This window comes from Petaurus breviceps, unplaced genomic scaffold (assembly GCF_028583685.1).
Source record: "Petaurus breviceps papuanus isolate PSGF00001 unplaced genomic scaffold, PetGlider_PUasm1.0 90925, whole genome shotgun sequence".
Taxonomy (NCBI): domain Eukaryota; kingdom Metazoa; phylum Chordata; class Mammalia; order Diprotodontia; family Petauridae; genus Petaurus; species Petaurus breviceps.
Window position 1 is genome coordinate 3,469,058 of NW_027187380.1, and position 15,919 is coordinate 3,484,976.

The window sequence follows — 15,919 nt, forward strand, 5'->3', positions numbered from 1 at the left end:
ACTTGGCAAAGAGAAAGGTTTTCTTTTCATTGAAGACTAAAGGGAAGGAGAAGACAGTGAGAGATGATGTCAGAGGAATGTGAAGTTAGGAGGAGGGGAGAAGAAGGAACTGCTCTCAGCAAATGCTGTCCATTGAGTAGGAAATTGTAAAAGGATCACCTTGCTGCTGGGAGGGCCCAGATGACATTAATAAACACAAATTTGCAACAGACCCATTAAGCATGGTTGGTTTATTTCTCCATCTCTTTTCAGTAACATACAAATAGAAGTACTTGGCAATAGAAGTACTTGCCAAACCTTGTCATTGGCAAAAGGGGCAGGGAACAAGGGATTTAAGAGTAGAGGAGAATGTAAAAGTTCAACTTATTCACCAAAGGGTTGGAATGAAGAAGGAAGGAGAGTGTGGCCACTGAAGGGTTAATGGCCTCAGAAGGTACTGAGAGGTACTTGGAGGGAAAGATTAAAAAACAGGGGAGAAGAATGTAAGGCATGGGGAAAGATAGAATGATAAAAGATTAGGGTCAGATAAAGGAATTTTGGCGTGAAGAACAAGAACATGCAATACTTGTGAGTGGAAGCGAAATCAAGCAATATCAACCATAGGTCATAGACTGAAGAACTAGGAAGTTGGGCATTTGAGGGAACATCAATATGTAAGTTAAGTCCTCTCAGATGAGGGTAAGAATTGGAGTGAAGAGAGACTAAAACAGGACTCACGGACTCACTGAAGAAGCAGCAAGATAGCCACCAGGACCTAGATGGGGTGATAAACTTAGATGGGGTGAACTCAAAGGAGGGAGAAGCTGCTAAGTTGTAACAGTGGAAGGAAGGTTTGGAGGAACCTAAAGGAACAAACATTTTCTAAATATCTATTATGAGCCAGACACTTTGTTATTGTTGTTCAGTGGTGTCCAACTCTTTGTGATCCCATCTGGTGTTTTTTTTTTTTTTGGCAAAGATGCTGGAGTGGTTTGCTATTTCCTTCTCCAGTTCATTTTACAGGTGAGGAAACTGAGGCAAACAAGATTAAGTGATTTGCCCAGGGTCACACAGCTAGTAAGTGTCTGAAGCCAGATTTGAACTCATGAAGATGAATCTTCCTGACTCCAGGACTGGCACTCTATCCACTATGCCTCCTAGCTGCCTAGTCAGGTACTTTGCTAAGTGCTAATTGTCTCACAGAGGCAGCTGGTGGCACAGTGGATAGAGGACTGGACTTGAATCAGGAAGACCTGAATTCAAATCCAACTTCAGACGCTGAACTCAGGGAAACTGGGTTTAGCTGTCAAGAAGCCTGACATTGAAGAGGAGATTCAGCCTTTTTCTCACACTCTCTGCTTGTTATGCCTCTATCCTGGAGTCCTGGGGAAAATCTCTTAAATAAACCTTAGTTTTGGTTACTGTCTAGGGTCTCCCCTATTAACAAAATCCATGCTATAAAAATTGTTTAATGCAAAAAGTAGTAGATATCAAGTATAGGACAGATATTTGTTTTCTCTACCACCAAAAGAAATTGCTTAAAACATAAAAGAATCATAAATGTGCAAAAGTGCATACTTAAAACATGAAACACTTTGTGGGACTACTGAACAGGTAATTTGCTTTCACCTTATATGAATAATATCTGGACAACTCACAAATTTCTATCTCCTGGTCAGCTAGACATGGCTTTGGCATTAGCCCCTTGGTTGTAGAATCTTGCCGATAGAGTTATTCTTTTCTTCTAAAAAGTTATTGTGGAAATTACCTCCTATAGTCCAACTAGCACCTGACTCTAGAACTCTATTGAGCCTGAAAACATTGATCTTTAAGGATCGTTGTTCAGTTTCTTGTACTGAAAGAAGCAAAGCACGAGAGATCTCCAAGGATCATAAATTTAGAGCTGGAAGCAACTTTAGAATTCAAGTCCAGTTCCCTCTCCCCCATTTTGTATATGAGGAAACTAGGAGACTAATAAATCAGACATGAGATTTAAAACCAGATCCTCCTAACTCCCAAGTCCAGTTGCCCTATCCACTAGAACATGCTGTCCCACTAGATTTGAAGTTAAGTGCCAGTTTATCTCAGAAAGCTCATAGTCTTATTACCATGTGTTCATAGCTTCTATAGCTGCTCCAAGAGAAGGGAAGGGGATAAAAATCCTTTCCTATTCCTCATTGTTGGAAGTTAAAAGGAGAACTGATATTATCTGTATCTTAACAAAGGAACTATCTCAAAAGAGACTAGTCCCTGCATTAAGTTCAGCATTTACATTTTGAGTATGGAGTAGAATCAAGATGATTGAATGAAAGGTCACAACTGCCAAACTTCTCCCAAAAATTCTCCTACAAAATGACCACAGAAAGCACCAAATCAAATTCTAAGCAGAAAAGGCAACAACAAGTCACAGTGAGTTATTTTTCCAGTCCAAGGTACGTTAGTAAGACAGAGAGGTCTTTGGACACTGGGGTGAAGGTGGGCTGGGAGTGTGGTACAGGGTATGGTGGAAGTGGCACCAGCTATAGGCGGCATGAAGGGAATGTTTTCAGAAAAAACTGGGAAGACTTAGATGAAGTGAAGTAAGTAGAACTAAGAGAAAGAACACAGCAAGAGAAATATTGTAAAGATAATCAACTGTGAAAGCCTTAGCAACCATGATTAATACAATGATCCATGACAATTCTAAAGAACTCATGATGAAAAATATTATCTACCCCCAGAGAGAGAATTGATGGACTCTGAAAACATATTGAAGCATGGTTTTTGTTTTGTTTTTTAACTTTTTTTTCCTTTTCCATAACATGTCTACGGTGGAAATGTTTTGTATGACTTCATATGTATAATGGGTATTATATTTCTTGACTTCTCAATGGGTGGGAAAAGGGAGAGGAGAGAATTTAGAACTGAAAATAAAAAAAAAATTTAAAAACTCATCCTTTATATCCTTGGGAGTGAGAGATTACCAGGTGGCCTAGGGAGGGAAGCTCTAGCCCTGATCAGCCACAGAACAGGCTACACTTCCCATGCTAATAAGACTGGGGTCTGGCCTATGTGTAACCCCTAAGCTTCCAGCCTGGGCAAGACAGGAAGACACAGTATTTAAAAAAAATGTTTTAAAGGAATGAGGGTATTATGCTAATTGGAGGCATAGTGGTATCAGTTACAAATAAGACATTTAGTCCTCCAACTAATTGCTATAAAAATGGGTTTTCTTGTAGTGGGTTTCCTTCAGGTCAAGTACACTTATATTAAAAATTACCTGTTTTACATTAGTTCTCTGTCATGTCTTCCCACCCACAGGGACTCCAAGCATCAATCCAAATCCCTCGATGGTGAAATTGAAGCCTATAAAAAATCGATCATGAAAGAGGAAGAAAGGAATGAACTCCTGGCAAACATTTTAAACCGTGCTGAGAATGATGCTAATGTTAACCAGAAGCTGATCTTGCAGTCAATAGCCAAGCATGAAGTCCTGCAAAAGGAGTTTACCACCTATACCCTCACACTGCATAGCACTGAAGAAGCCTACACTCGAGCCTATTCAGTATGACCCATGGCGCAGTGCAGAAAATATTTGGGTGTCTAGAAATTTTTTCTAAATACTTGAAAACCTACATCTTGCAGCATGGCTCTAATCCTTGCCTTGTCTCTCTCTTTGTAGGAGCGAGCAATGTGTGCAAATGAATTGCAAACTCTCCATCAAAACATAGAAAACGAGTTCGAATACAAGAAGAACAAGGAGAGGAGCATCCTAGAGAAGCTACAGGATCAGAAGATGTCCGGCAAGATGACCAAATACTTCGGCCATCTGGCAGCTAAGCTTCAGAAGAAAAAGACAGACATGGTGAGGCAATTCTTTCCAAGTCATTGGCAGCTTGGGGAGTATTTTTTCTTTCATCTTCTTCTGGCATTACAGTTTAATAGACAAGAAGGATGGTACCATCTCATCTGGGCTCTGCTCACTAACAACCTGCCCAGTTCAAAAGTGTCTTATGCTTATAATTAAAAGTGTCTAAATTCCTGCCTTCTTTGTTGTATTCCACACCATGCCTCATAGGAGATAGGCATTTATTTTCCTGTCTTTCATGTAACACATTATCTTTTGGGCCATCAGGAAGAGTCAGGGTTGAAGATTTAGTGTTTACTATGAGGTCTCAAAAGGATCTAGACCTGAAAACCTATATAGAGATTATCTAGTCCAATTCCCTCATTTTACAAATTGAAGAAACTGAAGCCCTATAAAGTTTAAGTCATACAAGGTGTCCCAAAAGCCTTAGTGAAATTTTAAACTATAGTAGGGTACCCCAAAATTTTTAAGTTTTAATAACTTAAAACTACATTAAGACTTTTGGGACACTGTACAGGTAGTAAGTATCAGAACTAGGATTTGAACCTATATCTTTTGATTCCACACCCCAGGCTATTTCCACTGTATCATACTTCAGGCTAACATACAGGTTCCTATCTTCACACCCTTTAGTTGATTTTGTCATATCTCTATTTTGCCCCTGTATTTCTTTATGGGATGATGTTTACAAGTCTTAGAGTTGTAAATTAAATTCAGGTTTGCCTTTAATAAAGTTGACATTGTAGTAATAAAAGTTTAAGCTTTGGATTGTCATTAGAAAAACGGAGAAATCAGAGCATTCTAAGACAGGCTGATTAACCATAGACCACGGTGGTAGGGATATATTCTCCAGTGTTCTCCTTATGGCCCACAATATTCTAATGGCCCACTTCACAAACTATCTGATATTGACAATGCCTGGTTGGTCCCAGGCATTGTAGTACTCCTTGAACCAAATATCAACTATGATTTTCAATTAGTAGGACTGTTGCTTTATAGTGAAAGGTCTCCTTATGCTGGATATAAGCTGGCAGTGGTCCTTGGACTTTTGACAAATTAGGTCTTTCTTAAGGCCAAATTTGCAACTCATCCTTGAGATGAACATTATAAAGGAGAGGATATTGGCAGATCATCTCCTGGTTATTTATTTGGAATTTCTGTAGCTGAACATCTAGATGTAAAGTGAGAAGGTATGAGCTAGCTGTACAATATGAGAAAGCCCGGGTTTTTTACAACTTTTTATAAGTAAACTTTTCAGAAGCTGTTACAGAGGAAAGTAGCAAATATAGCAAATATAATTTTTCCTACTTGTTTCTTCTAACTATTCAGGTGACACATCTTTCCAAAATTGATGGTGACATTGCACAGACTGCCCTTAATATCACAAATACCAATATCCGAAGAGAAGAATATCAAGCCACACTCACAGAGTTGGACAAGGAAGTGGAAAAGATCAATGAACTCATCACCAACAGTGAAAGTGAAATTGCTAGACGTACGATACTGATTGAACGCAAGCAAGGGCTCATTAATGTGTTCAACAAGAGAGTAGATCAGATTATTTCTGAATTGGGGGTAAGAAACTATGACCCTGATCAGGCTAGCCATGACTAGCATTTTCCTTGATAAAAGCCCCAGTTGTTCAAGGGTCTTCTTATACACAGAAAGCAATGCAAAAATGAATAAATAAATAAATAAGCAAAAAAATAATAAATCTTGCCCCTACCTACTTCCCTCAGGATAAATCAGTCAAAGTATTTATTAAGCACTTATTATATACCAGGAAGGCAGCAGGTAGCACAGTGGATAAGAGTGCTAGACTTTAAGACAGGAAGAAAGACATGCCAGTTCAAATCCGGCCTCAGACGCTTACTAGCTGTGTGAGCCTGGGCAAGTCACTTAACCCTATTTACCCTCCATTTCTTCATCTGTAAAATGAGCTGAAGAAGGAAATGGCAAACCACTGCAGTGGCTTTGCCAAAAAAAACCTTAAATGGGATCACAAAGAGTTGGACGTGACTAAACCAACTCCACAACAACAACAAAATATACCGGGCACTGTATTAGACTCCAAGGGATACAAAGACAAAACTGAAATAGTCCTTGCCATCTATTCTATTGGGGAAAACAATATATATGCCTATAAGGCATATAGAGGCCGTGAGGTGGCCTAGTAGATATAGCACTGGGCCTGAAGTCAGAAAGATCTAAATTCATATCCAGCCTCAGACCCTGGGAAAGTCAGTGAACCTCATTCTACCTCAGTTTTATCAACTGTGAAACGGGGATTATAATAGCAAAATTGTTGTGGGAATCTAATGAGATAAATGTGTTAGCTTGACACAGTGCCTAGAACATAGTAAGAGCTTAATAAATGATTGTTGACCTCTCCTATAAGCATACAACATTATATACAAAGTAAATCTCATCTAAGGCTTCTCATAGAAGGTGGCATTTGAACAAGTGCTGAAGAAAGTAGGTTTTCTTTTTGTCTTTTTTTTTGGAGTGGGGAGAGCAGGGCATTTGGGGTTAAGTGACTTGCTCAAGGTCACACGGCTAGTAAGTGTTAAGTGTCCGAGGCCATATTTGAATTCAAGTCCTCCTGACTCTAGGGGCGGTGCTCTATTCACTGTGCCACCTAGCCGTCCCAAAAGTAGGTTTTCTAAGAAGCATGGATGTAGAGGGAATATAATTCCATGCCTGATAGAGACAGCCTATGCAAAGCCACAAAGATGGGAGATGGAATAATAGCATCTGTGAGGAACTGCAAGACCAGACCAGATTAGCTAGATCACAGGGTATGTGAAGGGGAGCCAGGTTACGAGACCAGAGTCATAACATGTGCTATCTACTCAGAGTGATTCCTTGAAAATAGATTGAAGATAGATGCTGTCTATGTGACTGAAGTTCTCAAGAGCTAGAAGCACTGCAGGCAGGTAGTTTTGTACCTGTTTGGGGAGACTGAGTGCCATTAAAAGATTATATCCTCACCAAATGATGACAGGGTCAGAAAGCTATGTGAGAAACTCCGCAGATGAAAGGTGTTTCACTGACTTGTCAACTGTCCCCATAGCACTGAATCTCATTTAGGTGTTCTTATTTTTATATCAGTACTTATGGAACAAGAACGTTCTTCTATTATAGAATGGACCTTGTAAATTCCCATAGTCCCCTCTAAAGTAACAGAGAATATATCTTCTTTGCCTCATACACAAAAGAAGCCAAAATTTCCTGGAAATTTTCAAGCAAGATGTTTCTAAATCAGGGTCCTTACAGCTATGGAAAGGCCAGGAAGAAACCTAAATCTTCTTTGAAACCTCTCCCAGTAAAAAGGAGGAGGAAGGGGCGGCCAGGTAGCACAGCGAGTAAGAGCACCGGCTCCAGTGTTGAGAAGACCTGGAGATCGAATCCCGGGCTCAGACACTTAGCACCCACCCAGAAACACCTGGCCGTGTAACCTTGAGCAAGTTACTTAACCCCAATTGCTTAGGGGCGGCCAGGTGGCTCAGCGAGTAAGAGCACTGGCTCCAGTGTCGGGATGACCTGGATCAAATCCAGGCTCAGATACTCAGCACCACACCCAGAAATATCTGGCTGTGTAACCTTGAGCAAGTTACTTAACCCCGATTGCTTTAAAAAAAAAAAAAGGAGGAAAATGATTTTTCCCTCCTCCCTACCTCCCCATCAGCTAATGTAATTACAGAATGTAGTCACAAATGAAGTTTTAAAAAAAGAGTCAGTAACATGAAGTGTGAACCTTTTCTATTAGATCAATAAAGGAACAGTTGATTGGCTAACTAAACAAGCCAACCATGCCTCTGAGGGGTAGTAAGAGGAATTTCAACAGTGTGCCAGTTTGGTGCTGGGACAATCCAGTAGTGGAAAAATCCAAGTTCAGAAGTTGAGAATTCCATTTCCAAGTTGGAGTCAAAACTCTCAGAGGGAACTGCTACTGGGAAGTTTCTTTGTCTCTCTCCTTCCCCTCCTCTCTCCCATTGACCATATCATTGGAGTGTATCCAACTGAGATCAGAGAGACTAGAAAACACATTCAGCCAAAATTAGAATAACACACTAAAAACAAATAGATTCAGAAAGATAGACATCCAAGGAGGGAGACAGTTTCAAAGAACATGATCCCTTCTACAAGAGAAGAATGATTTATAGACTTGAGAAAGGTCAAAAAGCATCAAGACTTGTGAAATATCCCTTTGCCACATGTATAACTTACCTCACCATCATTGTACTCTTATGTTCGAAGTTAGCTTTTCCCATAGATTTGTGAGAGGGTGTGCCCCAAGCTTTAGGGGGAATGTTTGTATCAGCTTCTTACTATAGACCTTCATAAATGTCTTTGCTAAAAGGTATTTGAAGTCACTGGCTTAATAGGAAGCACACTGGCGGGGCCTCGTGAGCAATAGTACTAGAAACCCATACTATCTGTAGTACCCCTAGGACCCTCAGAGGTAGAAAGCTTCTGTCCTTTGGAGACCCCAAACCATGAACATGATTTTACATTGAGGGGAGTAATACCAGATGGGTGCTGTATATACAACAAAATTTCAGGGAATGTAGGGCTGGGATTCCAGTTAAAAACATGATAAAAATATGCCAAGGTCATAGGTGTGAGAGCTACATTTCTTGATCAATTTGGAGTTGCCCAGGACAAAAAATACTCTGTAAATCTAATGCTATACACTCTTAGAGAATGCTGCACTCAGTTTCAAAAGCCTCTGTAACCTATCCCTTGAGGTGAAAACTAAAAGCTTTATGGACACTATCTAAATAACATTTCTTCTTCAGGGGGAAGAATTAGGACCAGTTGAGTTAGAAATCAGAAGATTAAACAAATTGATAGATGAATACAACACAACCCTCCTTCAGCAACAGATGAAGTGGCTTCGACTACAGCAAGATCTTGTCAAACTGACCCACGAGAGAGAGGATCAGTTGACCACAGTGGACATGTTTAAGAAGCAGATAACAATCATGGAACAAAAGAAACTTCAGATAGAGAGTAAGTATTATCTGTAGAACCAGGTTTAACATAAGTTATTCCATATTTGAAAACTGACTTCCATCAGCTATGGAATCAGTGAACATGAAAGTCTCCATAACCATGAGATATCCCGCTTTCTATATTAAGGAAGTTGTGACTTTCATGCATCTTGTTCTGCACTCCAGATGAATGGCCCTTCCCCTCACCCAGCCTAATTTGACCATTATATAAGAATCCTAAGTACTAAGGGAATGACTATGCTTTTTTTTTGTCTCCCAGTTGGTTGGCTTTCTAATAAAAACTTCCTCAAGTGGAAATCCAACCAGGTTACCCTCATACTCTGCAGCACCTCCAGGATCAAATACAAAATCCTGTTTGGCATTCAAGGTCTTTCATGACCTCCTCCTCTTTTTCCACTCTTCTTCCACCTTACTCCCTACTATGTACTCTTTGATCCGTTGGCACTCCCTCTCTCAGCTCCAGGCATGTCTGTCATGCCTGCAATGCTCTCCATCCTCTGTCTGCCTAATGGCTTCCTGGTTTCTTTCAAATCCCATTTAAAATCCTATCTTCTATAGGAAGTCTTTCCCAATCCTTGATTCTAGTGCATTCCTTCTTTTAATTATTTGCTATTTATACTGTATATAACTTGTTTGTGTGTATTTGTTTGCATATTTTTTTTTCCCTACTAGATAGAGAGCTCCTTGAGATCGGGGATTGTCTTTTGCCTCTTTTTGTATCCCCAGTGTTTAGCACAATGGTAGGTGGTTCATAAATGCTTACCAACTGAATGTCACTTTATTCCACAGTTCTTGGAGGTTCTGCTAAGATTTCTAATGCTCACTGACCGCTTTCTGTAGTAGGGGGTCACCCAGTTCCCAAATCCTAGTGGCCACTTGGTTTTCCATTTCTTTTAAAGTCTATTTTGGCATTAGTGAAGGACCTACTTCCCTAAGTAGCATCCTTATGAGCTATGCAGTCAGTTTTTCGGAAGGTTAATTTTGCTCATAGCTTAATTGAGCTTAGGAAAGACCTTAAAAAGTCTTTTATTTTAAGACTCTACATTGTTTTTTGCCCAAGTCTTTGAATAAGCTATTCAGAGAGATTTTGTTAGTTTGGACAGAAATTATCCTACCGTACTTGGTCTACTATTCTTACTGCTCCTAGGTCAGCATCCCTGCCATGGTAACAAGGACAATGGGGACTTTGCCCACAAATCAATTCCTCTCAAAGTGACAAGGAAAGCAGCCTGGGTCAGTCTCACACCCAACAATATCTTAGATAGCCACATCTGAAATTAACCTTTAGAATATTTGTAGCTTCTATAACTCTTTTTTTTTCTGCTTTTTGGAGGGCAATTGGGGTTAAGTAACTTGCCCAAGGTCGCACGACTAGTTTGTGTGTGTGTGTGTGTGTGTGTGTGTGTGTGTGTGTGTGTGTTAAGGGTCTGAGACCAGATTCAAACTCAGGTTCTCCTGACTCCAGGGCTGGCACTCTACTCACTGTGCCACCTAGCCACCCTGGAATATTTGTAGCTTCACAGACCATACAGGAGACCCTGTGACTCTGCAAGGAGGAACTCTTATTCTCTCTGGTAATTAACAATTATGAGGATGAATATCCAGACTGGGTCTAGGTGATCAGAACTGGCAAACCATTTAATGGTTCCCAGCACTAAACACTGTGTCCATTCACATGGACAAATTCCCAAAAGGTAAATAGATGGCTGAACCCCGACTGACCAAGAAAATAAATTTTGGATTTGAAGAAGTCTAGGTAATTGGTCTGGGATCTAAATTTTGGATTCAGTATGTCCAGGTAATTTGGCAAGGATCTAAAATGGCTATTACCTAGAAATAAAGAAGGGTCCATGGAAGAGTGGACTCAAGAATTGGGGCCCAGGTAGAAGAGAAAGATGGGAAGTTAGCGGTCTGAAACTGTCCATCTTTCCCTAAGGGCACACTGGCTTGTTTCATGTATATCTCAGACATGCAGATTATTAAACAAATGGAATACTTATGCTTCAGATGATTTTAAATTACAGTTTCTCCTTTGCATGCAACTTGTCTCTCAAATGTCAACTGCAATATGCAATCTCAATATGAGAACAATACCACAGCAACATTTATGCAATGAAACTTTAACACTTCCATTAATACAGAGATCGTTGCTGAGGGCTGCTCTAAACTTTATATACAATCAATTTCTATTAAATCTGGTTTATATGTGATCATATTAGAATAAACTATACCATGCAACATTATATAAAGAAAGCCCTCCCCTTTTTAAGGAAATCTTTATATTTTCTATTTCATTATAGTATCCCATATATTTATACCCTTTCCCCTCCCAGAAAGTCATCATTGTGACAAATAATATTTTTCTGGAAAGGAAAAAGAGAAAAAAAAATCAGCACAACTGATCAATCTATTGAAAATGTCCAAAAATATGTGTATGTGTAATACCTGTGAACCTTTTGCTTCTGCAAAGGGGTTTGTTGGAGATGTCTTCTCATATCTCTTTATCTCCCACTTTTAATTATAATATTGTTACATTTATTTTTTATTTTGGGGTATGTCATTCTTTCTGATTAAATTGTAGTTACTGTGTATGTTGTTTTCTTGGTTTTGCTTATTTCGCTCTGCATTAATTCATATAAATCTTTCCCTCACACATATCATTTCTTACAGCACAATAATATTCCATCACATTCACATACTACAATTTGTTTAGCCATGCCCCAGTTGATGGGTATTTACTTTGTTTCCAATTTTTGTTGTTGTTCAGTCATTTATCAAGTCATGTATGATTCTTAGTGACTTCATTTGGGGTCTTCTTGGCAAAGATACTTGTGTGTTTTGCCATTTCCTTCTCCAGCTCATTCTGTATATGAGAAACCGAGGTAAACAGGGTTAAGTGACTTGCCCAGGGTCAGATAGCTGATAAGTGTCTAAGGACAGATTTGAACTCAGGAAGATGGGTCTTCCTGACACCAGCTATCACAAAAGTGTTGCTATAAATGATTTGGAGTCTGCAGAGACTCTTTATCTTGACAATGGCTCACATGAGGAATAACCTCAGTCTCTGGTTCAAACTTGTATAGATATTTTAGTTACTTTATTTGTATAATTCCAAATTTCTTTCCAAAATGGTTGTTCCATTTCACAACTCCACCAAAAATGTATTAGTGTACCTATCTTTCCACAACCTCTCCAACATTGAGTATTGCCATTTTTTGTCATCCTTGCCAATTTGTAGGGTGTGAGGGGCAGGCTCCAGTTTGTTTTGATCTTGGATCCTAAGCCCTTATCAGAGAAATTAAATACAATTTTCCCCCATTTAACAACTTTCCTTCTTATCCTAGATGCATTAATGTTGTGTGTGCAGAAGCTTTTCAGTTTCAAGTACTCTCTTCTGCTGTAAATACAGTATTATGTTCCTTTGGTTACTTTGCTTGAATCTTTTTTTAATATGGCTTTGTTTCCACTGGCTCTCTTCCCCTTGCCCCAGATCCCTTCTTCTCGTTTAACATTCCCCCTTCCTCTCCTCCCCTGGAGCTAGTCTTGTTCCTTGGTTTTTAAATTTCTTTTTTTTTTTTTGTACTCCTTACCAAATAGGATATCTCTCATTCTCATCACTATCCATCCTCTCTTTCTGTTTACTCTAGACTCTCATTCTCTGATTTGTGACTCATATAAGTATCTGGTTTCTCTCATTTCTCTGTATTCTTTATGCTATCAAAGCTTCTGAGGTATCCATTTGAGGGTATCTCCTCTAGATGCTTTCTGCCATTCGCTTGTGAAGGTTTACTCCATGGATTCCCCTTTTCCATTGTGCCTCATTTCCAGAACAATGATAATTGTAATTACTAGTAGTAACAATAATAATGAATAATAACAGCAGCTGATATTTATATAGCTCTTATTATGGGCTAAACACTTTATAATTATAATCTCATTTGATCCTCACAACAATCGTGAGGAGAAAAGTACTATTATTATCCCTATTTTACAGGATGAGGAAACTGAAGCAAATATAGGTTAAGTGACTTGCATAGGATCACACAGCTAATAAGTGTGTGAGGCTAGATTTGAACTCAGATCTTTCTGGCTCCAAGTCCAGCACATTGTGCCACCTAGCACTGCCCCATGGTAGGCATGTCTCTTCCATACTGTGTCCCTGATTATGTAGCCCACCACTGAACTATATCATCTTTTGTTGACCTTTTTTTCTATATTTGCCTGGAAATCTCCTCCTTGCATCCATGCTCTCCCACTACTCCAGGTGCCAGTTGCCTCCAGAGGTTCCAACTCCACCCTATCCACCAAGGACAAGTAGACTTGTAGACAAGTAGACAAACCCTGTAAGGTACTCATCTCTCCTCACTGCCCATCTCTCTTCACTCATAGGAACATTCATCAGAGGAACCCTCTTCCACCTCCAAAGTCAGGCCTCCTCCCTTTCCCCCTTTTTTTCTCAGTTTCCCCTCTCCTCCTTACCTACTACCCTGTAGGCTCTTCTCTTTATGAGACCATAAATGTCACCTTCTGCCCATTGCTAGCCCTTGATTTGATCCCAGAGCATTACACACTACTGTCTATCCCCTTGCTCTCCTCCCTCCTTTTATGTACCCTACCATGTTGTAGTATAGTCCCACAAAAGAAGCTTTCACTTATAGGCAGAGTATTATTGCTAGGTTCTATTCCTAATACCCCCATTTGCCTCTTCACTGTTACATCTACCAGATTTCTGCCTTCACTCCATAAGTACCTTCAGAAAGAAGTCTCTTACTGGTCCCTCTATTGTCCAGTGGGATGTTGCTGTCCTTGGCTGTCTCATTTATTCATTCATTCCTGCATTTCTGTTGTCTGGGTTTTTTGAGAAGCAAATAATCTCTTTGGTCCTGGTTTTCTTTCTAAAAATGTTTCAAACTCTTATTATTGAGGGTCCGTCTTTTGTTTTGTATGGTTAAACTCAGATTTGCAGGATAAGTCACCTTGGGCTCTGTCCTGAGCTCTGCTATGCTACAAATCATATTTCTATTCCCTCCTCCTTTTTCTAATGAGTGTGGAATAGTTGCATTATGCAAATATCCTTTCTTTTATATTTGAAGATCTTTGTTCTTTCTGATGGCTCTCAAAATTTGTGGTTTCTGAATCAAATTGTTAAATTTTACCACTAATAGAGTTTGCAAGGGTGGATTTGTTTGTTTTCTGTAACTGATCTGTGAATTCTTTCAATTAGGATTTCATTTTCTATGTTGAGAAGTTCTGGGCATTTATTATTTTTCATTATAGTGTTAAGGTTTTTGTCCTGTCATATTCTTCTGGAAAATCTTTAGGTTGTCTCTACTCATTCTGTCTTTGTGTTCAATATGTCTTTCTTGAGTAGTGAGCTTTTAAAAAAAAAAGTATTGTTTTTCTTGTCTTATTGCTATAGTTAGCAGTTCTAACACTGTATCAAACATCAGTGTTGACAGTGCTTTACGTCTAATCTTATTAGAAAGTCCTTCAGTTTGTTTTCATTACTTGTACTGGCTCTCGATTGTAGATGTCTTCCATTTGTTGTTGCGTTTGTCCTTCATTCTCAAACAGGACCCTGGCATCAGGGAAATGATGACATGACTTACAGTTGACTTTGATTTGTGTGAGGGAAGGTTGTGCAAGGTCACCAGCCTCACTTTCTCTTCCAGAGCCATCTGGATCCAGTGATCAGATATTCATCAAGATGACTTACTATGTTAAGAAAAGGTACATTTGGGGAGGCTAGGTGGTGCAGTGAGTAAAGTGCTGGCCCCTGAATCGGGAACACCTGAGTTCAGTTCTGGCCTCAGACACTTAACATACATGCAAAAAAAAAAAAAAAACTAGCTGTGTAACCTTGGACAAGTTACTTAACCCCAATTGCCCTCCAAAAGGCAAAAAAAAAAAAAAGTGCTTTTGTTCCCATTTTTTTTTGGTTTTGTTTTTTTTTTTTTTTTTTTTGCTTTTTGGAGGGCAGTTGGGGTTAAGTAACTTGCCCAAGGTTACACAGCTAGTATTTTTGTGTGGGTGTTAAGTGTCTGAGGCCGGAACCAAACTCGGGTCCTCCTCACTCCAGGGCCAACACTCTACTCACTGCGCCACCTAGCTGCCCCAAAATTTGGGCATATCTTTTTTTTTTTTGGAGGGCAATTGGGGTTAAGTGACTTGCCCAAGGTCACAAGGCTAGTTTTTGTGTTAAGTGTCTGAGGTTGGATTTGAACTCAGGTCCTCCTGACTCCAGAGCCAGTGCTCTATTCACTGTGCCATCTAGCCACCCCAGGTTGTTTTTTGTTTTTTAACAGAAATGTTTTTTTTAACATTTCACTTTGCATCAGTTCATACAAGCTTGCCAAATTTCTCTAAAACTATCCCATTCGTCACTTATTATCACATACATTACATTTTTTGCATCTATTGATATAATCATATTAGTTTGTTATTATTATGGCCAATTATATTTATAGCTTTCCTAATATTGAATCAAGCTTGCATTCCTGATCTAAAATCAACCCAATCAGAATATATATTTGTGATATGTTTCTGTAGCCTCTTTGCTAATATTTTATTTTAAAGTTTGCATTAATATTTTTATTAGAGATACTGGCCTATAGTTTTCTTTCTCTTTCTCTCCTTGGTTTATATATTGATTCCATATTTGTATCACAAAAGGATATTATCAGGATCATTTTTTTGTAAACACTTTGTATAATATTGGAATTTGCCTTTGGATGTTAGATGATAGAATTCACGTGTATAACTCTCTGGTCTCAGGATTTTAATTTGAGAATTCATTATTGACTTGCTTAATTTATTTTTCTCAGATTAGGTTGTTAGTGTTTAAATTCTCTATTTTTTTAATCTGAATATTTTATATTTTGTAAATACTCATCTAATTTAAGTTGTAGGATTTATTGGCATATATTTGAACACAATAATTTCAAATATTTTTATTTCTTTATTTGTTGTGAATTCTTTTTCATTTTTGATACTGATAATTTAGTGTTTCCCTTTAAGGCAAATTAGTTAATGCTTTATCTATTGTACTGTTTTTTAAACCTAATTTCACTTATTT

The 15,919-nt window shown here is 38.9% G+C and overlaps 1 protein-coding gene across 1 annotated transcript in view; it reads left to right on the top strand.

The window, feature by feature from the left end:
* Positions 1-15,919, top strand: part of CCDC40 (coiled-coil domain 40 molecular ruler complex subunit) — a 101,937-nt gene that overhangs the window by 50,455 nt on the left and 35,563 nt on the right. Inside the window, exons 11-14 of the mRNA XM_069076090.1 lie at positions 3,280-3,523; positions 3,641-3,823; positions 5,156-5,401; positions 8,629-8,842. Coding sequence (XP_068932191.1) covers positions 3,280-3,523; positions 3,641-3,823; positions 5,156-5,401; positions 8,629-8,842 — 887 coding nt within the window. The remainder of the gene's footprint in view (positions 1-3,279; positions 3,524-3,640; positions 3,824-5,155; positions 5,402-8,628; positions 8,843-15,919) is intronic.